Here is a 27,582-nt window from a genome sequence, read left to right on the forward strand (position 1 = left end):
GCCATCAGCGGAGGTCTGTAGGCTGCACAAGGGCGAGCGTGTCCTCAGTGTGCCCTCACCGTGTCCTCAGTGTGCCCTCACCGCGTCCCCCTCTTTCCTACGTTCCTCTCCTCGGGCACTTCTTCTTCTGCCGATCTGGCAGTTTCTGTTCTGGAGACGGCGATCTCTACGGTATTTACCATAACCGTCCGCAGACACCCGCTCGGTATTTACGCGCACGGAGGAGATCTGTACCCCGACCATCACGTCGGCAGTAGGCTAACACACAAACATTAACCCCCCGTTCCGGCGATAAAACGACTGCATGCGCAAAAACAGCCAGCTGGAGCCCAAAATCTACTGCAATTCCCCAAAGGCAAGGGGGGCGATCTTTGATGCAGCAGAGAGATTTAGGGATATTTTATTGGTGACGCCTTCTAGAATAAATCACTTTTCACCTAAAGTGTCGCTTTATCATTTCATAATTACTCACAGTGCCTTCAAAGGTTTGGGGTCAAGTAGAAAAGTCCTTGTTTTTGTCCATTAAAATAACAGGAAATGGATGAGAAATCCAGCGCAGGCGGGGTTAATGCTGTAAATGACTATTGTAGTTGGAAACGGCTGATTTTTAATGGAATCTCTTCATAGGCGTACAGAGACCCTTTATCACTCCCATCACTCCTGTGTATACAGCGCTGGGGGTTATTACTGTATACAGCGCTGGGGGTTATTACTGTATACAGCGCTGGGGGTTATATTACTGTATACAGCGCTGGGGGTTATATTACTGTATACAGCGCTGGGGTTATATTACTGTATACAGCGCTGGGGGGGTTATATTACTGTATACAGCGCTGGGGGTTATATTACTGTATACAGCGCTGGGGGTTATATTACTGTATACAGCGCTGGGGGGTTATATTACTGTATACAGCGCTGGGGGTTATATTACTGTATACAGCGCTGGGGGGTTATATTACTGTATACAGCGCTGGGGGGTTATATTACTGTATATAGCGCTGGGGGTTATATTAGTGTATACAGCGCTGGGGGTTATATTACTGTATACAGGGCTGGGGGTTATATTACTGTATACAGTGCTGGGGGGTTATATTACTGTATACAGCGCTGGGGGTTATAGTACTGTATACAGGGCTGGGGGTTATATTACTGTATACAGCGCTGGGGGTTATATTACTGTATACAGGGCTGGGGGTTATATTACTGTATACAGGGCTGGGGGTTATATTACTGTATACAGGGCTGGGGGTTATATTACTGTATACAGCGCTGGGGGTTATATTACTGTATACAGCGCTGGGGGGTTATATCACTATTCAGCGCTGGGGGGGTTATATCACTATTCAGCACTGGGGGGTTATATTACTGTATACAGCGCTGGGGGTTATATTACTGTATACAGCGCTGGGGGGTTATATTACTGTATACAGCGCTGGGGGGTTATATTACTGTATATAGCGCTGGGGGTTATATTAGTGTATACAGCGCTGGGGGTTATATTACTGTATACAGGGCTGGGGGTTATATTACTGTATACAGTGCTGGGGGGGTTATATTACTGTATACAGCGCTGGGGGTTATAGTACTGTATACAGGGCTGGGGGTTATATTACTGTATACAGCGCTGGGGGTTATATTACTGTATACAGGGCTGGGGGTTATATTACTGTATACAGGGCTGGGGGTTATATTACTGTATACAGGGCTGGGGGTTATATTACTGTATACAGCGCTGGGGGTTATATTACTGTATACAGCGCTGGGGGGTTATATTACTGTATACAGCGCTGGGGGGTTATATTACTGTATATAGCGCTGGGGGTTATATTACTGTATACAGCGCTGGGGGTTATATTACTGTATACAGGGCTGGGGGTTATATTACTGTATACAGTGCTGGGGGGGTTATATTACTGTATACAGCGCTGAGGGTTATAGTACTGTATACAGGGCTGGGGTTTATATTACTGTATACAGCGCTGGGGGTTATATTACTGTATACAGGGCTGGGGGTTATATTACTGTATACAGGGCTGGGGGTTATATTACTGTATACAGCGCTGGGGGTTATATTACTGTATACAGGGCTGGGGGTTATATTACTGTATACAGCGCTGGGGGTTATATTACTGTATACAGCGCCGGGGGTTATATTACTGTATACAGGGCTGGGGGTTATATTACTGTATACAGCGCTGGGGGTTATATTACTGTATACAGCGCTGGGGGTTATATTACTGTATACAGAGCTGGGGGTTATATTACTGTATACAGCACTGGGGGGTGATATTACTGTATACAGCGCTGGGGGTTATATTACTGTATACAGCGCTGGGGGTTATATTACTGTATACAGCGCTGGGGTTATATTACTGTATACAGCGCTGGGGGGTTATATTACTGTATACAGCGCTGGGGGGTTATATTACTGTATACAGCGCTGGGGGTTATATTACTGTATACAGCGCTGGGGGTTATATTACTGTATACAGCGCTGGGGGGTTATATTACTGTATACAGCGCTGGGGTTATATTACTGTATACAGCGCTGGGGGTTATATTACTGTATACAGAGCTGGGGGTTATATTACTGTATACAGCGCTGGGGGGTTATATTACTGTATACAGCGCTGGGGGGGTTATATTACTGTATACAGCGCTGGGGGTTATATTACTGTATACAGCGCTGGGGGGTTATATTACTGTATACAGCGCTGGGGGGGTTATATTACTGTATACAGCGCTGGGGGTTATATTACTGTATACAGCGCTGGGGGTTATATTACTGTATACAGCGCTGGGGGTTATATTACTGTATACAGCGCTGGGGTTATATTACTGTATACAGCGCTGGGGGTTATATTACTGTATACAGAGCTGGGGGTTATATTACTGTATACAGGGCTTTGTTTGAAGGAATTTTGTAACAGAGTGCAGGTAATTTCTATTATTGAGAAAAGACAAGACATTTTTAGTAAAAAAATTAAATAAAAAAAGTTGTTATTTGTGGATTATAAAAGGTTATTATATATAAACCGTCCGAGTTCCGTTACCAGAACCTAGAAAGAACGAGCCATTACGCGGCTCTAACGCGGCTCGGCTACAAAGTGTCTGGGTGAGAACGGCTGTCAGGGGACGCGATGATTTAATGGCCGCGGACGGCTCGCGCATGCATCATGCAGAGGTGCGCTGTGTGACAGCGCCACGACCCCAGTCTGCCCAAGTCCTTAATTGCCACGATACGGCTCAGAATGAAGATGGATGCCAAGCGACCGACGTAAGAACAGGAGGAACGTGACATTTACAGCCATAGAGCAGGTGGTGAAAGCGAGGACGATGGAAAGTGCTGAGCGTGGAGGACGCGGCGCCGATTACTGTTCCCTTGTGTATAGTACACGGCAGATTATATGCATTAGGGTTAGGTCAACGGAGGAGAAATGTTAGAACAAGAGGCCATAATCCAAAACTAGAGGATCAGAGGCTTAGATGTAATGTAAGAAGGTTTAACGTTACTCAGAGGGTGGTAGGTAAGTGGAACAGCCCCCCAGCAGAAGTGGTAGAGGGTAATACAGTGAGGGGATTAAACATGCATGGGATAGACATACGGCTCCTGAATCTAAGACGAGACCAACGACTGATTAAGGTTTGAGTCTTTACAGCAGGAGAAACAGATGACTAGGCGGGGGCCGGATGGGGCCGATCTGCCGGCAGGTTCTATGTTTCTAGGATAGCCGGAGCTACAGGCTGATGAGGAGGATCTGAAGCTCCTGCACGTAGGCTCCACTTGTTAGACATGGGCTGCCAAGACTATTTTGAGCATCGTAACCTTGCGGCAGGACCTGGAAACATTGGGAGAGGCGCATGGTGGAGCAGCGGGGGGTCCTGGGGGGGGCGCCGGCCGCGCTGAGGGTGCGAAAAACCCATCTAAGGGGTGCTGCCCCTGGATATGAAAGCGAGGGAGCAAATTCAGCACAGGAGGTGTAGACACCGACACCGTGATCACAAGCTTTAAATATATGTAGGAACATTAATTAACCCCAAACTCTCCTGTGTAGAGTATTTCTCTGGGAGACACTCTGCAGAGCTCCTCGGCTCCACGGACACGAGCCCTCGCTGGATGCGCCCTCACGCGCCCCTCGCTGGACGCGCCCCTCACACTGGACGCGCCCCTCACACTGGACGCGCCCCTCACACTGGACGCGCCCCTCACGCTGGACGCGCCCCTCACGCTGGACGCGCCCCTCACACTGGACGCGCCCCTCACACTGGACGCACGCCTGGCGGCACGGACTGCGATGATTTAGGAGGAGAAGGAAATGGGGACATCACCGGCTGCCTCCCTGGTCTACGAAGGAAGAAAACCAAAAGGGTCCTACACCCCACTATTTTCATCAAGTCTGAGGAGATCCTGAAAGGCCGCGTGGTCGGAGCCGCCGGGAATGACTGCGCATGAGGACACGAGATGTGAGAACGACGTTATTTGGACGCCGCGTACCTCAATCTGTTTCACAGCCTCCTCCTTTTGACGTATGCCGTCCAGATCCTCCTCGTTGATCTCGGAAACACTTTGGCTTTGGTTCTGCCAAACCTCGTCCCCGCCGTTGAATATCTTCTCGTCGTCCGCCATATCTGAGAAGGGCGTGTGGGGACTCTGGGGAGGAATTAACAGAGAGTAGGTCAAAATAACTATCTACGCGATGACGCAAACCGCCATTAAGTAGACATTACCAGCATTAGCAGCTCTTAGTATCTTCAGTGTTCATTCTTTGATAACAATAAATAATACTAGATACCACAATAATAATAAAATCTATATTTTTATTATGGTGTGTTATTCTTATTGTTGTCTAAAAATGATATTAATAACAATAATAACAATTAATGTATATTATGGTATATTATTCTTATTATTCTTACTATACTATTAAGAATCTTACTATACTTAACAACAAGAATACACCATAATAATATTAATACTACTGCTGCTACTACTACTAATAATACTAATAATATACCATAATACTAATATAGCATAACAAGAATAATACATAATAATAATAATAGTTGATAACAATATAATAATCATTTAATATATAATCTCTCCTATGTGTATATTGGATTTAAACACACAGTTATTTCTTTTTATTATCACATAAAGCATATAAAAACTGATATTTTTGGCATTATACAGGGGTCGACAGCTGCATATTTGCGATATGTGTGCTGTTCTTGTAGCATAGAAGATCTCAGCGTTAATGTGGATCTTCCATAATTCCTGAATCCAATGGATCATTATAGTGAATAGACTACACTTTATAGTATCCCATCAGCATTTTAACTTCTTATTCTATGCATCTGCATGATTATTCCTCCCCGTTAGGTTACCGCTCTCCTATTTGTAAGTAGCTGATTGGCTTAGGCAGCCTTTAAAAGGGTGGGGTGGGGGGGTGGGGAGAAGGAAGATATCTTCAGGCCGGATTAGCTAACGCTGACCCTGCCACACTCACAGATCCCAGCATTCAAACCTTTAAACTAAGTATCTCAGCCGAGGGATATTCCCCTCTATCCTTTTTTTTTTTTTTTTACCCCGGTTTTAGTTTTTTGCCCCGTAATATTTTTTTTAGGCAGCTGCATATCAGCCGTTTGTAAGAGTTCTCACTCTGTTATCCGATCCCTGATCTACTAAACAACCCGACTCCTTATCATACCGCCTGTGGGAAACAATAGAATGACTCAGTCTTAATCACCCAGTTGGACACTCTGAGTAGTGAGTCTATGGAGGAAGGGACTTCATTAGCATTGCCATAAAGCATCAGCTCAGTGTGGTGTTTGAGCCGGGAAAGTCCCCCAAATATCACATGACTGATAATGTGTGATAGTATATGGAGGGTAATGTACCTGTGACGGTTTTTGAAGTCAAAGTGAAAGGTAATCGCGTTGCTTGGTAACTTTTGTAGAATGTGGAGTCGTTACGGAAGACGGTGGCTCTTTGAAGGTAACATTTCAAGGACAGGTTGTGCGCGTTATCAGCTTCCTATTTCCGTTGCCTCTTAAATGGATTAACGCGGAGTCTCTTAATCCGCACCTCTTTGTGAATGAATGAATGAATGAATGAACCGACAGTCTCTCCTGAGATGCGGGTCCCAGAGCCAGGAACAGCGATAACGGCCTCCAATCTGTCCTGTGCGGATTACCAGGCGGGAGTTTAATTAGTAAATTAGAGAGATGCCCTTATAACAATACGGTGCCAGGTGGGTGCCAAGCGGGTGCTTATCTGCGCTACGAGCCAGGTGTGCATCCGTATACCGGGCTTTAGAGACGCGGAGTCCAATGCCTCGGTTAATTAAAGGCGTATTTTGGGCCGGAGGGACAGGAGCTCTGCATGGATTAACGGCTAGAAAGTCCCTGCTGAGTTCATTGTTAATGACTGTGAATGTGCAGCGTTGGAGCCCGCGTTCCCCGCGCATGTATATATATATTTATAAAATATTCCTCTGCAGCAGGAGGTCTCGCTCCGGAACCCTGAATGTGGTTCCCAGTATTTCTAAAACTTTTATCCCTTTTATGTCGGCAGCTCCTTGTTATTTTACGATCTCTGTCACTAACTACCTAACGTCAGGTATACAGGACGGTATACAGCGACATCTCCCCCCCAGGACGGTATACAGCGACATCTCCCCCCAGGACGGTATACAGCGACCTATTCCCCAGGACGGTATAGGTCTGTGGAATGCGCGTAGACGGAGCGCCGGCGTCACATCTGCTCATTCCAGTGCTCATTCATAGAAGCCGTGGGGAAGTGCCGGCAGCAGCAGCGGAGGTTGTCTGTGTGCATCACGCAGACCTTCACCGGCTGCCCCACCAAGGAATCTGAAGCACGGGGGACAAGTCTAGGGAAGCACTGGTAAGAGGAGCATATGGGGGTGGGGGTATAAACAATATCAGGGAGGCAGAGTAGCATATAGGGGGTTAAAAGGAATATCAAGGATATATATATATATATATATATATATATATAGCGGTATAAGGCATATCTGGGAGGCAGAGTGGCAAATAGGGGGTATAAGGCAAATCTAGGGGGCAGAGTAGCAAGCCTGGGGGCAGATGTGCATAACTGGGGGGTGGGTGCGCAAATAAAAGGAAATAAAAACAAAAAATGCCTTTTTCTCAATCATAGGTTTTATTAAATATGAAAAAAATAGTTTACATGAAATAATATTTACTAGTCTTACATTCAGGCTTTTTTCCCTAAATATTAAAATTTGGGGGGGGGGGTCGTCTTATAATCGAGCGAATACGGTAATAATAATAATAAATAATAATACATTTTAATGACGACCAGCGGAAATCTCTAAACACATTATTAGAAACCAGCGTCTAATATTCTAGGTCAACAACGGAACTTCAGCGGTGGGAAGCGGACCTCGCGGTTACCGGCACGGCCTAGAAACCTATTCCAGGGATATATATATATATATAAAGAGAACGTCCGGTCTCTCAATCCGTGAAACTTGGGAATCTTTGACCATTTCTGGCATTTTCCGAGCTTTCTGTAATCGGAAACACAAGGATTTGGCCCCATTTTTGTGGCCGGCCCTGCTCCCTGGAGCGCCTGTAATAATTTCCGGGAGAAACGGACGGGTCACAGAGAGGGGGGGGGGTATCTTCAGATGGAATTACAGACGTTATCGAGTAATTTCTCCGGGGATTTCTTTTTCTGCGGTAAATCATTTTGCAGGGCTAGGAGTATAAAGGTCTAAGGTCATTGGTTAACCCTTTTGGTGCGTCACGGGGCGAAGCTCACGCTGCAACTCGCCCCCACGATGCTATAAAAAGGTTAAGGAATAATATAGCTGAACACGTACGTGTGTTAAAGACGTGGCAGCTACATCAACACGCAACACGCTGGGGTGACAAGTGTCTGCAGAATGGGAATGCTTTTATTATTCCCAATGTAAGGAAGTTTTACTTTAGTGAGGGGGTGGTAGATAAGTGGAGCAGCCTCCCAGCAGAAGTGGTAGAGGGTAATACAGTGAGGGTATTAAACATGCATGGGATAGACATACGGCTCCTGAATCCATACTAGACCGACGAAATCCATAACAAGCAAAATCAGCATTCAACATAAATGTGCCTGAATTTAACAAAATGACTCGAGTGGGACGCCCCTGAAATGTATTATTCCTTCCGGAGTCCCCTTCTTCGGAATAGTGAATATTTTTTGGAACGCGCATTGTGTCCTGTAGTTCCTCGTTATATTTTAACGTTGTTCAGGGAGTGGTGGGGCTCTGAAGCCGCCGGCATCCACCGCCATGTTCGACGAGTCATTGGCCAAACACTCTTCGATCGCCATTTACCATTCTGTAATGACGAGGGCTGGTTGAGGTCCTGAGATCACCGACGGGGTGAAGATGTGAAGGAAGCCATGAGAGGTGAGCGCTTGATCGTTGAGGCTGACGACGCAGGGAAGTCCGAGGTGTCCTTGTTGAGCCACCGGGTTGGGCGCTCATGGCTTGTGTTGTTTTGAATTAGGAATGCCACAGCGGAGACGGGTCCCTGAAGACTTTTTGGTGAGGGATTTGGGTTGACCTTCTGGCTCCCAACATGACCTTTAAGACTTCAGCGGTTCTCCTCTTGGGAGAGTTCCAGAAGAAGACTACCGTGCCACGGTGTTCTTCCATGGCTTTACAACAGCACGAGTACCCTCATCATCTTCACGATGTGGTTAAGGCCCGGCACCTGGGGCTTTCACCTTAAATCACAGACTCTGGTGTCGTTCTACTGGGTATGGGGGTGAGGCCGGGGGGGGTCCCTGGAAGTGCGCCGGTTACTGAGTATCTGCTCTCGCGCAGGGTTAGGGCAGGAGTCCTATCGGCTTAACAAGGTTTTATTTTTCAGAACTCCTTTAGATTACGGAAAGAGTTACAATCTGGGAAAACATGGCCTGAGGAGTAGTTAGAGATTGTGGGTCGGATTGATATCCGAGGAGGAGGAGTTCGGTTGCAAAAAGGGTAGATCATGGGAAATAACCCAATTATCTATTTTTAAATTAACCAGAAAAGAAAGCATAATGAGAATATTTTAACGTCTCAACAGAAAATAATTAAAAAAATGTAAAAAAATAATTTAATGATTAGATATAGAGAATAAACACAGAAAAACCATCTCTCCCTATGAATAATAATACAATGTTTATTAATTATTATAAACACTTAGGATTAATAATAATAATTTAAATAAAATGTTTATTATAAATATGACATTGTGTTTTTAGTTTTTAATAATAATTTAAATAAAAAGTTTAATAATTATTATAACTATGACATTGTGCTCTTAGTTTTTTGGGGCAAAGTGATCTCTTTTTCGCATTCCAGAAACAATTATACTCTCTCCCTGACTTTTTACACCAGATAATCTTCTGTGCTCTATCTGGCAAAGACAATCTGTTATTCTTCACATGGCAGGGCTCTGCAGAACCCCAGCCACGCTGCGTTATCAGATTGGTCACTCTCATTCCGCGCCGCTGCTGTAAGTACGCTCCGTGAAATGGAAAGATATAGAGAATAGAGGCGGAAAACCAAAAGCTCATTTAATTCACTGTTAGAAAAGCCTGCGGCTTGGCCAAGAAAGTCTAGCATTGCATTTAGCTGCAAAACGCCGAAAAAATATACCCGTCGACCCATCACAGGTCATCCGCGCGGTTTCTTAGTAGTGTTAATGAATTATAAAATAGCGATGAATGAAATATCTGCAGGTCAATCGTCAAGAAAATCACATCCGTAACTACCAGCTGGAATTCACTCTAATATTAAAGGGGGAAAACTGTGCGCTAGGGGATCCTGTTGGCCCAAACAGGAAGTGGCCATCCACTTCCTGTTCTCTCCCGGCATTGTTTTAGCGGACGGCGCAGGAGCCTCTAGCGCTAGAGATTGTTTCCCGCCGTGCAGGTCCCTCCGTGACGCTATTATCACAGATATCTCACGGCGAGGATGCAAAGTAAGACTTAACATGCAGAATGTATGTGAACTTAGAAAAGTAAAATATAGATTCCAAGAACAGGAAGTTAAGATGGCTCTACCATTTCCGTATACCCTCTCAGTAATGTTCTTAGTTGTTGATTATAACATTTTGTTCTTTGAAATAAACTTCCCCCTCCTGTAATCTTAAACCTCTATCGCTCTCAATATTTTATATACACACACACTGTATGTATATATACACATACTGTATATATATATATATATATAGATTTACTGTACAGGAGATCCCCGCGGTCTCTCTCTCACAATCCTTCCTAATATCTCCCAAGGTCGCGGAGCAGAGTGCGGCGTAATCTGATTACAAGAGTCAGGCGGGGCGGCCGCTCTCTTTTGTCTCAATGAGATTTCTTCGCACACTCTAAAATATTAAATGTTTTAGAAAGTCAGGTTTTCTCCGCCCTCCTCACACAAGGTGACACTTCGGATAAAACGTTCCATCTGCTGCTTTTACAGCGACGGCCCCTTATCCCGGCGGAGGGCCACGCGCAGACAGACAGACACCGAGCGGACGCGAGCGTGCTCGGCTCCGTAAGCGGCTTTGGTTGGGTTCGAACATCTTTATTGTGAGTTAAGACACAAAATTAATTTATTGTTTGCATGCTTAGCACCCTCACTGTATTACCCTCTACCACTTCTGCTGGGAGGCTTCTCCACTTACATACCACCATCTCAGAGAAAAGAAAGAAAATATGATTATTCGGTCACTCTCCTCCCATGTCCTTTAAGAGGGCTCCTTAAGTCAGCAAGGGCCAGTTAACCCTATATGCTCATACGGAAGGACCATCGGTTCGGTATCTACCCAGGATCCCCAAAAAGCAGTCACGAGATTGAAGCCGGTCTCTAATATGACTTGTAACACTAGGAGAGTAAATCGCTGATACTGCCAGCCGCAAATACGCAAGCTGATGTTGCCATTGGAGCACAGGAGTGATGGGAGTGATAAAGGGCCATTGGAACACAGGAGTGATGGGAGTGATAAAGGGCCGCTGGAACACAGGAGTGATGGGAGTGATAAAGGGCTGCTGAAACACAGGAGTGATGGGAGTGATAAAGGGCCGTTGGAACACAGGAGTGATGGGAGTGATATAGGAACACAGGAGTGATGGGAGTGATAAAGGGCCTCTGGAACACAGGAGTGATGGGAGTGATAAAGGGCCGTTGGAACACAGGAGTGATGGGAGTGATAAAGGGCCTCTGGAACACAGGAGTGATGGGAGTGATAAAGGGCCGTTGGAACACAGGAGTGATGGGAGTGATAAAGGGCCATGGAAACACAGGAGTGATGGGAGTGATATAGGAACACAGGAGTGATGGGAGTGATAAAGGGCCTCTGTACGCCCATGAAGAGATTCCATAAAAAATCAGCCGTTTCCAGCAACAATAGTCATTTACAGCATTAACCCCGTCTGCGCTGGATTTCTCATTCATTTCATGTTTTTTTAATGGACAAAACCTGCTTTTCTTTCAAAAGCAAGGAAACCAGCAGAAACCGGTAGTGATAAATGGAACCCTGTACGGGTGTAGAGTTGACACAGGAGTTGCTACAATGTTACAATCTTAGACTTACTTGTTTTGGGGTTTTCTGTCCGCCGGCCAGCAGTGATTTTGACTTTTCTGCTATTTTCTACAAAATCAAGAAAGGGAAAAAAAAAAATTGTGTTCTCATTTATCTCCCATTACATGATACGCCTTCAACTACGCCTTCGGGGGAACGAGACTTCCAGAACTTACTTTAAAAAACATACTTTAAAGTATATTTATGTTTTAATTGCTTTCCACTCATATTTATCTCCGGTGCTAGAAGGCATCCCTGTGCGGGTGAACACACAGATTAAAGGATGAAAACCAACACCATTTCCATGTAAACAGAAATTTTAACACCCCCCCCCCAGCACTTTGCCGACATAATTTTTTAACCCTTTATTAAAAGTGATCCCCCCCCCCCAAATTCTTCTGTTCCTCCCCGAAATCTGGGGTTCGCATGAGTAAAGCCCGGACTGGTCACGCTGGGCCGATGCCTATAGGCCCGCTTACTCACACAGATCGTCCCTACAGGGGCAGATGGGGTCCTGCGGCGCGCGGATACCGGTCAGATACGCGGCCCTAACCTGCGACCGCTGCACGCATGTAATTTGCCAGCCGCTGGTCTTAAAGTGCCACCGCTGCCTAATCACCCCAAGTCCGGCCCTGATCTGTAGGGCTGTTAATTTAATTAAGGGAGGCAGCCCTTTTTATTTTTGGGGGGAGGGGGATTAATGTCGACATTGTCTCACCGTTTGGACAGTCCCATAGCGCTGAATAGCATCTGATAACTGGCTCTTTATTCGGTCCAGCTGAAGCCGGTCTTGCTGCGAAGGACAAACGAGAACGTATCACTACTAGAGTCGATATGCTTCTATCACATTCTGTAGCGCAGTACAACGACTTACAGACACTAACAAGCCTGATTTTAGGTAAATCGCCATTAAAAAACGCTAACATTTAGGAAAGGGAGCCTGTGTTTTAAAGGGACGGTCCTGTGTCTGATGGGAGCAGACCTTGGCGGGCCCAGCCGGCGCGGCGCAGGGTAGTTGGCAGCTACGCACACAAAGTGCCGCGGCGAGGGGGGCGTTAAAATACACGCGGTCACGTGATCCGCCGGCTCCCATACCGAGCCTAGCGCAATAATGCGCAATTACTCGTAGGGAAAATGTTTTCACGCGCGTCTTCGATAAACGGCGGGGATATTTACATCGCGCAGCGCGGCGAGGGTCTTAATTACCGTCATTATCGGCTGCGGAAGGGATCCGGGAGATCAAAACAGAATCATCAGCTCATAATTCTCCACATATTCTCTTAACAAAGGACGCGATACACAATAACCGAGCAAACCTTCAAAACCCGCAGAGGGGAAACCCCCAAAAAATGGATTCCTCATATCGGGTTAAAAATATATATTTTTTTACCCCAGTTGTATTTTTTGCCCCAAAATATGTTTTCAGGCAGCTGCATATCAGCCGTTTGTATGATTCTCGCTCTGTTATCTGATCCCCGAAGTACTAAACCCCCCGACTCCTTATCATACTGCCTGTGGGGAACAATAGAATGGCTCAGTCTTAATCACCCATCCTGACACTCTGACTAATGAAAGTCTATGGAGGAACAGACTTCATTAGCATCGCCATAAAGCATCAGCTCGGTGTGGCGAGTGCCGCGTGTATATTCGTACTAGTTATCTTGTCTCTCTGACATGCGCAGGAGCCCACGGAATTGCCGCACTCACCCGGGGTGATCCCCGCACAGCCTCTGACAGATGGCGGAGAGATTTGGTGCTGGACACGACAAAGTTGTTGGTCTCCTGCTGCGTGAAATGGCTGCAAAAAAAAAAAAACCCCATGAAACACGGTAACACCGAGCTACGCAACCGTCTATCCGGGATTCATCAAATATATACATACAGTGCCGTTAGAAAAGGTTTGGGGTCACTGAGCCGTTTTCATGGAAAAGGACATTTCTGGCTGTAATAATCGAAAAAGGGTTTTCTAGCCATTAATTAGCCTTTTAAACTTAAACTTGGATCAGCGAACTCAACGTGCCATTGGAACATAGGAGTAATAGGAGTGATAAGGGGCCATTGGAACACAGGAGTGATGGGAGTGCTAAAGGGCCATTGGGACACAGGAGTGATGGGAGTGATAAGGGGCCATTGGATCACAGGAGTGATGGGAGTGCTAAAGGGCCATTGGCACACAGGAGTGATGGGAGTGATAAGGGGCAATTGGATCACAGGCGTGATGGGAGTGCTAAAGGGCCATTGGGACACAGGAGTGATGGGAGTGCTAAAGGGCCATTGGATCACAGGAGTGATGGGAGTGATAAAGGGCCATTGGCACACAGGAGTGATGGGAGTGATAAGGGGCAATTGGATCACAGGAGTGATGGGAGTGCTAAAGGGCCATTGGGACACAGGAGTGATGGGAGTGCTAAAGGGCCATTGGGACACAGGAGTGATGGGAGTGCTAAAGGGCCATTGGGACACAGGAGTGATGGGAGTGATAAAGGGCCATTGGGACACAGGAGTGATGGGAGTGATAGAGGGCCATTGGGACACAGGAGTGATGGGAGTGATGGGAGTGATAAAGGGCCATTGGGACACAGGAGTGATGGGAGTGATAAAGGGCCATTGGAACACAGGAGTGATGGGAGTGATAAAGGGCCATTGGAACACAGGAGTGATGGGAGTGATAAAGGGCCTCTGTACGCCTATGAAGAGATTCCATTAAAAATTAGCCGTTTCCAGCTACAATAGTCATTTATAACATTAACCCCGTCTGCGCTGGATTTCTGATCTATTTCATGCTATTTTAATGGACAAAATCTGCGTTTCTTCCAAAAACAAGGAAATGACTAAGTGACCCCAAACTTTTGACCGTTGGTGTAACTTGTCTGCTGCAGGTTAAGGGATTCCCCAAGTCCGAGGCCGCGGGAGATAAAGGTTAAGGAACCCGGACCGGCTGGAGGAACTGTGTGGATTTCAGCCCCCAGGAGCCGCTTCGTGATGAGTACTTTTAACCCTTTATGGGAATACACCTTATATGTACAGGTAAGCATCGCTGAGAAATCAACGAATCAAGGAAGGCTGCTAAAACTTTTTTTTTTGTGTTTTTTTCCGGTTTATATTTTTTTTCAGGTAAATATTAACATTCTATTTGTATGACAGCAACCAAACAGTTAAAAGGTGCTTTAACCCCTCCGTTTGATTTGAAACCCCTGCTTGTGGGGGCTTCGTGTGGACAAAAAGTTGCAAATGCATGTTGCGGAACGCACCTGCCAATATCACGGCATGCTTACCGCCAAACGCTGTGGGGGGGGGGGGGTCCGTACAAACCCCGGTGCGCGGAAAGTACTCCTGACTGTACAAAACCACTCATTTTAACTCTTTAAACACTGACACGCGATACATTTTTAGCCAGGAACGCCGTAATCTGGCACTGAAAGGGTTAGCGGTTACAACCCCTGATTAGGATTTCTTTGAATGATTTTTCCTCCCCGGCAGTTATTAAGACTCCGTTTTATATGACTCTAATTACCTGCTCATCACAGTATCTCAAAAGCTTTGTGTCGCTGCGGTTGGGCCCCGACGGCGCATGCCTGGAGCCTCCATTGCCTTTTAATATTAGTATTCTAATAAAAGGACTGTCATTACTGTTCAATCAGGTAACCATGGTGACACACATTCCCACGCGTTTCGGCGCCGGGGGGGGGCGTCATTCCCCCGCAGGGCTGTGGGAGTTATACGTGTCGAACAACGCAGAGCTGCCAGCCTTTACAGAACATGTGTCTCCAAGACCCCTTTTTTGAGGGGTCTTTTTATATACCCCTCAGGTCAGCAGAGTACCCCATCCCCCAACATACGGAGCCCCTTATTCTCCCTGTAACGGAGTTTCCTTTCTCACAGCATCTATCCTTCCTGTCATCGATAACCATGCTTTAAAAATGGGAAATCCCGTGAAAATGAACATAACCCCCCCCCCCAGCGCTGTATACAGTAATATAACCCCCAGCGCTGTATACAGTAATATAACCCCCAGCGCTGTATACAGTAATATAACCCCCAGCGCTGTATACAGTAATATAACCCCCAGCGCTGTATACAGTAATATAACCCCCAGCGCTGTATACAGTAATATACCCCCCAGCGCTGTATACAGTAATATAACCCCCCAGCGCTGTATACAGTAATATAACCCCCAGCGCTGTATACAGTAATATAACCTCCAGCACTGTATACAGTAATATAACCCCCCAGCGCTGTATACAGTAATATAACCCCCGGCGCTGTATACAGTAATATAACCTCCAGCACTGTATACAGTAATATAACCCCCAGCGCTGTATACAGTAATATAACCCCCCAGCGCTGCATACAGTAATATAACCCCCCCAGCGCTGTATACAGTAATATAACCCCCCAGCGCTGTATACAGTAATATAACCCCCGGCGCTGTATACAGTAATATAACCTCCAGCGCTGTATACAGTAATATAACCCCCCCAGCGCTGTATACAGTAATATAACCCCCAGCTGGGTGATTAAGACTGATCCATTCTATTGTTTCCCACAGGCAGTATGATAAGGAGTCGCGGTGTTTAGTAGATCGGGGGTCAGATAACAGAACGAGAATCATACAAACGGCTGATATGCAGCTGCCTGAAAACTTTATATTATGGGGGGGAAAAACTACAACCGGGTAAAAAAAAGAAATCAGCGGAATGTTTTTTTTAATGTATTTTTAATCGGATACATGGAATAAAGCTTTAAGGAACAGTCCCAGGAAACAGGCTGAGCGGCTGAACGCACCCCGTGGACGCAGCAATCGCCAATTACGACCACCTCTGTATGATGAGCCGGTGTGTCTTCATCATAAAGATTGGGTAGTAGATACCTGGAACAGAGTTCCTGTGGAAACAGCACAGCCAAGAAAGTTTGGGACGTGCATAAAGCTATCTTAAGGAGTTAAAAGGACTCCGGGAGAGGCAGACCAGATGGGCCAACAGGCTGACGTACCGAGCTGGACATCTCTTACACGGATTGTGACCGGACAGAAGGGAAGCGCTGGGAACCTGCCCAGTCCCCTCAGCCCCCAGTATGAACGCGCCGGGGGTCCGGCACACGCGCCACGCGGAGCTTGGCTGACACGGCGCTGATGACGAGCTGTGAGTCAGGACGCAATCTGCAGACATTCCCAGGGAATCCATCCTGCGCAACCAGCGGCTACCCACACGCTGATACTACTCATATATGGAGACATCGCTGGGATGGGGGAGGGGAAGCAGAATTCTGTAACTAACTTAAAGGCAGCAAGTGACAAAGAACCCGCCGGCATTCGGCCCCCGTCTAGTCGCCCGTTTCTCCTGCTGTAAAGACTCAAACCTTAATCAGTCGTTGGTTTCGTCTTAGATTCAGGAGCCGTATGCCTATCCCATGCGTGTTTAAGGCTGTTCCACTTACCAACTACTCTCTCAAAGAGATCCTAGTCAGGATCCCTCTTTTTTTTGGGGGGGGGGGGTTACCAATAAAATGGGAGCTATGATGTGTTGGGTTTGCAAAGTCCTGATTATAATGCATTTTTTTCTACCTGGGCATCAGTGCTGAAAATATTACAAACTTACAAACACAGAGTACTTACAGACACACTGACACACACTAACACGCAGAGTGCTTACAGACCTACTGACACACACTAACACGCAGAGTGCTTACAGACCTACTGACACACACTAACACGCAGAGTGCTTACAGACCTACTGACACACACTAACACGCAGAGTGCTTACAGACCTACTGACACACACTAACACGCAGAGTGCTTACAGACCTACTGACACACACTAACACGCAGAGTGCTTACAGACCTACTGACACACACTAACACGCAGAGTGCTTACAGACCTACTGACACACACTAACACGCAGAGTGCTTACAGACCTACTGACACACACTAACACGCAGAGTGCTTACAGACCTACTGACACACACTAACACGCAGAGTGCTTACAGACCTACTGACACACACTAACACGCAGAGTGCTTACAGACCTACTGACACACACTAACACGCAGAGTGCTTACAGACCTACTGACACACACTAACACGCAGAGTGCTTACAGACCTACTGACACACACTAACACGCAGAGTGCTTACAGACCTACTGACACACACTAACACGCAGAGTGCTTACAGACCTACTGACACACACTAACACGCAGAGTGCTTACAGACCTACTGACACACACTAACACGCAGAGTGCTTACAGACCTACTGACACACACTAACACGCAGAGTGCTTACAGACCTACTGACACACACTAACACGCAGAGTGCTTACAGACCTACTGACACACACTAACACGCAGAGTGCTTACAGACCTACTGACACACACTAACACGCAGAGTGCTTACAGACCTACTGACACACACTAACACGCAGAGTGCTTACAGACATACTGACACACACTAGCACGCAGAGTGCTTACAGACCTACTGACACACACTAACACGCAGAGTGCTTACAGACCTACTGACACACTAACACGCAGAGTGCTTACAGACCTACTGACACACACTAACACGCAGAGTGCTTACAGACCTACTGACACACACTAACACGCAGAGTGCTTACAGACCTACTGACACACACTAACACGCAGAGTGCTTACAGACCTACTGACACACACTAACACGCAGAGTGCTTACAGACATACCGACACACATTAACACGCAGAGTGCTTACAGACATACTGACACACAGAGTGCTTACAGACATACTGACACACAATAACACGCAGAGTGCTTACAGACCTACTGACACACACTAACACGCAGAGTGCTTACAGACCTACTGACACACACACTAACACGCAGAGTGCTTACAGACATACTGACACACATTAACACGCAGAGTGCTTACAGACATACTGACACACACTAACACGCAGAGTGCTTACAGACATACTGACACGCACTAACACGCAGAGTGCTTACAGACATACTGACACACTAACAACCGGCTCAAGAAGGGGTATGCCGGTGACAGATTTCTGCTCCCTCGTGGTTATCCCACGCTGCTTTGGTGGGACTGAGGAAGCGTCAGCCTAGCCTGGATAAGGGTTTGGAGCAGGGGAGGGCTGGCACTAGGGGGCAGCTAAAGACAACTGGCCCGCATCTGCCCCTTCCCCCACACTGGCAGACATATTTACACACACTCACACTAACATTTATCCTCACACATTTCCCATCACTTACACATTAATGCTAACTCGCACACACACATACGCTCTCATTCTCACACACATGCTAACTCGCACACACACATACGCTCTCATTCTCACACACATGCTAACTGGCGCACACACATACGTTCTCATTCTCACACACATGCTAACTCGCACACACACATACGCTCTCACCCCTTCCCTCCACCGCAGCTTTCTTTCTGCTCGGCACAGTGTGTGAGCAGTGGGGTAACATAACATCACGCAACTGCATTCCTGACCTTGAGAGCGACCACCCTCGGTTTGGGGGCCCTCCGGCAGTGCATTGGCTGCGGGGGCCCCCTTTTACAGCACAGGACCAATAGGGTTGCATAATTACCAATAACGTCGCTCCAGAGCACTTCACATAGAATGTTGCTGAAGTCGCACTGAATGAATGGATGGATGGATACATACGGACACCTTAACGCCGACACGCCATGCGCGGCCGTACATCGATACCGTTACAGTTACACAGAGATTACCGCCAATTCCTTTCGCTCTAAACAGCAATTTGTTACGTTAAATACTTTGGGGATTAGGTACAGAAAGGGATTCAATTGCAAAGTTTGAAAAAGTGGGATTATCACCACGGCAACCACTGGAGCGACCCAATCAGCAGGAGCATCCCAGCAGTTGCCGGGGTGACGCGACTGCTTTACAAACTTTGTACCACAAAGACTTTAATTATAAACATCGACGGAGTTCGGAATAAAAGGAAGCGGAAAACTCTACATGTTTTACTTTACTGAGAAGGTGGTAGATAAGCGGAACAGCCTCCCAGCAGATCGGCGTTCTTCTGCGCAGGAATTTTTTTTTCCAGATGGCAGAGTTTTTTTTCTTTGTTGGACGAGCGCGTGGTGAGGGGGGAGGAGGAATAATCCTATAACGGTAATTACGAGGAATGAAGAACGAGAAGCTGTAACGACTCGCGGTGATTCGCGGCACATTGTAGGCAGAGAACCAGATGGAGCTGCTGAGACTCGTTACTACTATATGTGCCTTGGCTGCTAAACAGCATGTGTCATAGACCGGGGTGCCAACAATACCGGATTTGGGGGGTGTATTAATACTTAATAGTTTGGTAAAAGAATGATGAAAGATCGGCCCCATTCGTCCCCCATCTAGTAGGCCGTTTCTCCTGCTGTAACGACTCAAACCTTAATCAGTCGTCAGCCTCGTCTTAGATTCAGGAGCCGTATGTCTGTCTGTTTAATACCCTCACTGTATTACCCTCTACCACGTCTGCTGGGAGGCTGTTCCACTTGTCTACGACCCTCTTTAAAACTCTTTTGCAATCCACCTGTTTTGCACCAGAGAGGTCTTTCAAGGCAGCCTTTTTTAAACCGTTTTTAGAAGCCAAATTTCTGATTTTTGCACTTTTTCAGCAAACTTTGATGAATCGAGTCAAAGGCTGGAAGCGTTTAACTAAACGGCGATTTAACAAAGGGATCCCGGCGCGGCCCGCTTTAAAGTGTCAGTTTGTATCACTGAGGGTCGGCCTTTCATCCTATCTCGTGTCGAGTCCTTACTCTGCTTTGAGGCGGCTTCGGGGGATAAAGAAACATTTCCATAAACGCTCCGACACGTCGCTTACAGTCCTGCTAATATGCTAAGACCATCAAAGTAATACCTTAAACGCTCCGCGTACACTCGTGGGATTAGCGCTCTCCGTGCCCCTCCCCCCTTTACACCCGCTGATCTTTAATCTTGACATGAAAGCGATGGTTTAAGAGTGAAAAAAAGTTTCTAAAAGATTCAAATATATTTTCTTTTTTTTACAGGGTCGGTGAAATATCTATATTATCGTAAGTCGACGGCTCTATTTCCCAGGATTCAACCGGTCAGGGGCCCGTACATTAAAATTATTATCAAATGAGGTGAAAGGATAATAAAGAAAAAGATGCCAGGTTGCAAAATATATATATTTGAAATAAATCCCGTTTGTAAAATGGGGGTAATTTAAAAAAAAAAAAAAAAAAAAAATAGAAAGTACGTGGCCGCTTCCATGTTAAAAATAAAGAAATAATTAAAATACTAATTATGGGTGGACCCGCATGACCAGAAATCATGTAATTTGTAGATAATGGTTACAAGTAACAGTTAATTAAATTTAATATGAAAATAATACATAATAAAGCTTGCACTCTAGAGTGTCCGTGAACGATGAATGCAGCCAAAGGCCGGATTATACCAGCTGGAGCAGCTGCTCCGCGGCATCTCTTCTAACACACGGATCTTTTAGCAGCTGACTGGCGGTAAGTATGTGCTCAGCCAAACACGTCTCATCCACCGAATATAGCTGCCGGGGGGGGCATTTCCTCCCTCTCCTCCCCCTGATCTGTCTGATCACATCATGATCAGCAAGTAGGGGGAGCAATCGGAGATCCCAGCATGATCCTTCCAGCGGGTGTCAGAACCTCACCAAAAGGGAATGCTCTATCAAACGATGGGGCATTCCTTGCAAAACGGTGTACCGGTGCTCACGCCAAGCACTATTACACACGATCGTTCAGCAGTGATCTAGCGATGCTGACTTCTGCGAGCAGGGGGTGAGCTCAGGCTGTCCGCTGATCTCCTGACGTCGCTGCCGCTTCCACAGAGTCAGGACGTACCGGTACATCCCAGCGGGATGTCAAAAAAAAAACAACACGTAATTCTGAAGTTTTACAATTAATTTCTACAGCAGGCAGGGGAAGTTATTTCCCAACGCAATCTCCACTTCCTGTTCAGCTGTATAGCGAACACAGGCTCAGGAAGTGCTCAAGACAGTAAGTGCACAGGAAAATATTTTCCCCTGCTGCTTTGTTTGCAAACTGTTTAAAAGGACCAATCGCTAGACTGAAAATAGCTCCGGAGAAGGTTTCACGTTTCTTTTAATCTGTACGTCTTCATTAAATAGATACCAGACAGATGGGTATTGCTTTATTAAGAACGCTAACGTAGGTATATCAAATTTACTCACTAAAACCATAAAAAAGGGAATTAATATGGTCTTAATCATCCATTCCCTGCTGGAAGCTCAGGCAAGCAAGCACAGACGGATGTTTATAGCCCATCCGAAAATCATACGAGTGTATATTTCCCCCATTCCGCGGAGGAAACGGTGACACGGGAACATAATCATACTGACTGCCTGGTGGGATGCAGCTGGAAACGCGTAGCGAGGGATTGAAACGGGACGAGAAACTTACAGGCGATCTCTCAGTTCCTGCGAGTCGCTAGGAGTCCCCAGGGAGCGAAGGATTCTCTCCAAAGACTGTACTGTCGGCAAGAAGAAGGACAGAGAACAACAAGCTGAAACACATATCTACAACACAGAGGGGAGTGTATAAAGTAATATAACCCCCCCAGCACTGTATACAGTAATATAACCCCCCAGCGCTGTATACAGCAATATAACCCCCAGCGCTGTATACAGCAATATAACCCCCAGCGCTGTATACAGTAATATAACCCCCAGCACTGTATACAGTAATATAACCCCCCAGCGCTGTATACAGCAATATAACCCCCAGCGCTGTATACAGCAATATAACCCCCCCAGCGCTGTATACAGCAATATAACCCCCAGCACTGTATACAGTAATATAACCCCAGCACTGTATACAGTAATATAACCCCCAGCGCTGTATACAGTAATATAACCCCCCAGCGCTGTATACAGCAATATAACCCCCCCAGCGCTGTATACAGTAATATAACCCCCAGCGCTGTATACAGCAATATAACCCCCCCAGCGCTGTATACAGTAATATAACCCCCCAGCGCTGTATAAAGTAATAACCCCCCCAGCACTGTATACAGAAATATAACCCCCCCAGCGCTGTATACAGTAATATAACCCCTCCAGGGCTGTATACAGTAATATAACCCGCCCAGCGCTGTATACAGTAATATAACCCGCCCAGCGCTGTATACAGTAATATAACCCCTCCAGGGCTGTATACAGTAATAACCCCACAGGCAGTATGATAAGGAGTCGGGGGTTTGTCTAGTAGATCGGGGCTCAGATAAAAGTTTTATTATGGGGCAAAACTACAACTGATTTAAAGCATGAAATCAGTATATATATCGTTTAAAGGGTTAATGATATAAACGGTGGGATATTTGTAATAACCAATAATAAACGTGACTTTTGCCACCGGCAGACGGAAGTAAATATCGCACGGACGGCAGATAACGGGGAGTCGGAGCCGCTCGTTCTACCCACCATTACTGTTTATCCGGAACACATCCCCTGAAGTCAGCTGGAAGAGTTCGTGGAGCTCGTTCGTGTCGATCTGGGAGGCTGGAGGAACACAAAACATGTTGTCCATTAACCGGGAGTAAAGCGGAGCAGATACCCCCGCTGACGGGCGGCGAATCCTGCCCCGCATCCGTTACCCGCCTATTTACATTTACATGGAAAGCACGACCCCGACGCTGTATGCGAGACCACAGCTTAACCCCACAAGGGGTTAAACAAAGGAGAAGTGTTAAAACAAGCCCGAATCTAAAACTAGAGGGTCAGAGGCTTAGATGGAGCGGACGCAAGTTACTTTACGGAGTGGGCGGTAGATAAGTGGAACAGTCTCCCAGCAGAAGTGGTCTTAGGAGCAGGAGCAGCAGGCTGCGTCTTCATGCCATAACCCCCCCCCCAACCCCACCGTAATAATCATTAAAATGCGATTGTTCTCCTGAAAGAACATTTCCAGCAATCCGCACGGAATCTTTCATTAAAATTAGAAATTCAATTATCGGGAGAAGCGTTTATTTATTTCAATTCATTAAAAATGTTTATTTTTTTTATTGAAAAACAAGACTGTAAAAGTATAACGAGTGGATTTTATATATTTTGTAATTTCACTAAATCCTGAACTTATTTCACAACAAGCGGTAGATAAGTGGTAGATAAGTGGAACCGCCTCCCAGCAGAAGTGGTAGAGGGTAATACAGTGAGGGGATTAAACATGCATGGGATAGGCGTATGGCTCCTGAATCTAAGAGTGACGGGGCCGAATGGGGCCGATCTGCCGGCGGGTTCTGTTTGGTATGTTTCTGCGAAGCACGTGAATGGATTCAGCACCGTGGAGAGCGCTCGCCCTCCCGCAGCATGCTCTAAGTCACGTTATCGCTCAGAAGCAGAACAGACACGAGCCACGCGTGTTCCTTCCCTCTGATCTCACGTCTGAACAGGAGACGCAGCAGAGCCCCGGACTCCACGGCCGCAAATCCTCTTACGAGTTTCACGCGCCTCTCTTTGAAACGGAACAAATAACGTCGGGTTCTGCAAACATTACGCGGGAAACAAACGGAGTCTCCGCAGGCAGCGGAAATAACAGAGCAGAAACAAAGCAAAAGATAACTCGTGGACAAGCCGGCCGACTGACACTCTAATCACACTAAGCCGAGAAAAGAATATGTGTGTGTCTGTGTGTATATATATATATATATATATATTATACACGGTATATATATAATATATACATATATAAAGATACACAATTATTATTTTATTGTTTTATATAGCGCCATCAAATTCTGTAGCGCTGTACAATGGGTATATATATATATATATATATATATATATATATATACACACACACTATATATATATTTATATAATATATATATATATATATAATATATATATAAAATGTGTGTGTTTCTAATGAGCCAAACGTTCCCAATCCACGGCTGAGCGGCAGCGTGTGGGGGGCCGGTTCGGTGGCATTAACGGGATATATTATAATCTGCCGTCCGGCTCCACGGCTGTTACTTCAAAGGCTTTTCGCAAGTTCTTATCGGCGCCGAGCGATATCAAAGCGGCCTTAATAAAACATTCCAAAAAAGACTGCCGGAAAGGAAAGCCGCTGGCATGCGCGGGGGGCAGGAATCTTACCGTCGGTAACTTTAAATTGGATGCTTTTTAGAAATAGGACAGACGCCATCAAAGCTAGCTTTCAGGTAACAGACCATTCTGCCCTGCCGCGGCCGGTGAACTAATTAAAAGCAGACACTCGAAGAGTTAAAGGTTCAGCCAAGGCCCCAAAATTGTATTTTATTTATTTTTTTAATGCATAGTGGAGAATATTTTGAACAGACAGAGCAGGCATTGATTCGTTGTTGAAGTCAGAAAGAAAAACAAAAAACTTGTCTCATTTAGCTCCTCCCCCTGTCTACTGAAAGCAGGAAGCATACCTGGGTACACTTCCTGCACATGCTCAGTAGCGCATAATAAAGTCAACAGACACCAAGCTCTCTCGGGAGTAGCCAACCGTGTGATTGGCTGAAGCTGCTTCCATTGAGACTTACTGAGCATGTGCAAGATGTCTACACAGGTATGCTCCCAGCTTTCAGCGGAGGCAGCCGGGGTGGGGGGGGGGGGAAGCAGGACTAAACACTAAAGAACTAGCTGTCTGGACTCTTTAAACCGACTGCTCCCAAGTACCGGCTCATTTACGGTCGCCATACTCCTGTAGATTGTAAGCCTACGAGACGAGCCCTCTTTACCCAATATATCAGTTCATCTTAGCCTGTCAGTTCTAGTTTTGTCAGACACTTGAACAGAGGGACTGTAAGAAATAATGCGGGGATGGTTGGCGCTATGCAAATGAAAAGATAATATTATTATTGTTAATAGTTACTATAATACACAGATTCCGGGTCGCTACGATGAATCCGCTTCATTGTAAAAGGTATTGCATTGAGATCCGTGTTTCTGTGGTAAAGTTACACGCTGTAAATACACGCATTGCGTGTGAACGGCACCCCAGCAGAAATCCTGCACCGCGTAACGACGAGAGGAAGATTCCCCGATCTCTCCGGGAATGACTAATAAACGACAGTCACCTAAACCGTCATCGGAGGAGACACCTTCCCACTCGCAAGAATATATTTATCCCCCGTTAACCCTTTGTTACAGGGTCACCGTACCCAAGGCTGGGTACCCCTGTTTGAGGGCTGAGGAATCACCAGTCAGTCCCTCATACGGATCGCACTCAGCTATCCACGGATCATCCAGACCACCATTCGTAGTAAACCAAGAAGAACTCTCTTTATTACAAACACACAGAACTTATATACAATCTCAATGCAATGTGTACCGAACCCAACCCCCACTCCCATCAGCCACATCCCATCACAAATCCCATCAGTATACAGGGGATGTATCAGGTGAGGGGATTACAGAATACAATGGGTTCCCCCACCTGTGTTATCCCCCCTGTAGTGCGGGGGCCGTCTGGGCAGACAGGGCTGTGCTGGCTGATTAAGAGCCCCAGCCAGATTATAGGATCGTCTCTCTGAAGGCTGGGGCTGAATCCACATCAGTCTCTGGGCCGGTTACACAATAAACACAATATAATATATTACCGGGTCACAGTATACAGAACCGGACACAAAAGTGCTCCGTGACCCGGCTAAACTTCATATGACACATGAGCCAGCTAGCCTGGCCCTGTCACACCCTTCTCACGCTCCTTATACCAAATCTGCCCCGTGCTCTGTGTTAATCACTCAGCCAGACACTCTGACTAAGGAAAGTCTATGGAGGAATGGACTTCATTAGCATCGCCATAAAGCATCAGCTCAGTGTGGGGTTTGAGCTGGGAAAGTCACCCAAAATATCACATGACTGACAGCAACGGCGGCTCCAGGACTGCAGATAAAGGGAGTTTTTGTCTGGGGGTTATATTACTGTATACAGCGCTGGGGGTTATTACTGTATACAGCGCGGGGGGGTTATATTACTGTATACAGCGCTGGGGGTTATATTACTGTATACAGCGCTGGGGGTTATATTACTGTATACAGTGCTGGGGGGTTATATTACTGTATACAGTGCTGGGGGTTATATTACTGTATACAGCGCTGGGGGTTATATTACTGTATACAGCGCTGGGGGTTATATTATTGTATACAGCGCTGGGGGGTTATATTACTGTATACAGCGCTGGGGGGTTATATTACTGTATACAGCGCTGGGGGGTTATATTACTGTATACAGCGCTGGGGGGTTATATTACTGTATACAGCGTTGGGGGTTATATTACTGTATACAGCGCTGGGGGTTATATTACTTTATACAGCGCTGGGGGTTATATTACTGTATACAGCGCTGGGGGGTTATATTACTGCATACAGCGCTGGGGGGTTATATTTCTGTATACAGCGCTGGGGGTTATATAACTGTATACAGCGCTGGGGGGTTATATTACTGTATACAGCGCTGGGGGGGGTTATATTACTGTATACAGCGCTGGGGGGGGTTATATTACTGTATACAGCGCTGGGGGGGTTATATTACTGTATACAGCGCTGGGGGGGTTATATTACTGTATACAGCGCTGGGGGTTATATTACTGTATACAGCGCTGGGGGTTATATTACTGTATACAGCGCTGGGGGTTATATTACTGTATACAGCGCTGGGGGTTATATTACTGTATACAGCGCTGGGGGGTTATATTACTGTATACAGCGCTGGGGGGTTATATTACTGTATACAGCGCTGGGGGGTTATATTACTGTATACTGCGCTGGGGGTTATATTACTGTATACTGCGCTGGGGGGTTATATTACTGTATACAGCGCTGGGGGTTATATTACTGTATACAGCGCTGGGGGTTATATTACTGTATACAGCGCTGGGGGTTATATTACTGTATACAGCGCTGGGGGTTATATTACTGTATACAGCGCTGGGGGGGTTATATTACTGTATACAGCGCTGGGGGGTTATATTACTGTATACAGCGCTG

General features: G+C 46.3%; 1 protein-coding gene across 1 annotated transcript in view; it reads right to left on the reverse strand.

Annotated features, from left to right (window-relative positions):
- Window positions 1–27,582, reverse strand: part of LOC149305719 (t-SNARE domain-containing protein 1-like) — a 48,973-nt gene that overhangs the window by 14,891 nt on the left and 6,500 nt on the right. The window contains exons 2-7 of the mRNA XM_089477306.1: window positions 23,051–23,128; window positions 22,032–22,101; window positions 13,303–13,393; window positions 12,314–12,388; window positions 11,608–11,664; window positions 4,496–4,651 (exon numbers count right to left, since the gene is read on the reverse strand). Of these exons, the coding sequence (XP_089333432.1) occupies window positions 4,496–4,651; window positions 11,608–11,664; window positions 12,314–12,388; window positions 13,303–13,393; window positions 22,032–22,101; window positions 23,051–23,128 (527 nt within the window). The remainder of the gene's footprint in view (window positions 1–4,495; window positions 4,652–11,607; window positions 11,665–12,313; window positions 12,389–13,302; window positions 13,394–22,031; window positions 22,102–23,050; window positions 23,129–27,582) is intronic.

Source organism: Sceloporus occidentalis, unplaced genomic scaffold, assembly GCF_023333645.1.
Source record: "Sceloporus occidentalis isolate IW3139 unplaced genomic scaffold, rSceOcc1.0.p SCAF_11, whole genome shotgun sequence".
Taxonomy (NCBI): Eukaryota; Metazoa; Chordata; class Lepidosauria; order Squamata; family Phrynosomatidae; genus Sceloporus; species Sceloporus occidentalis.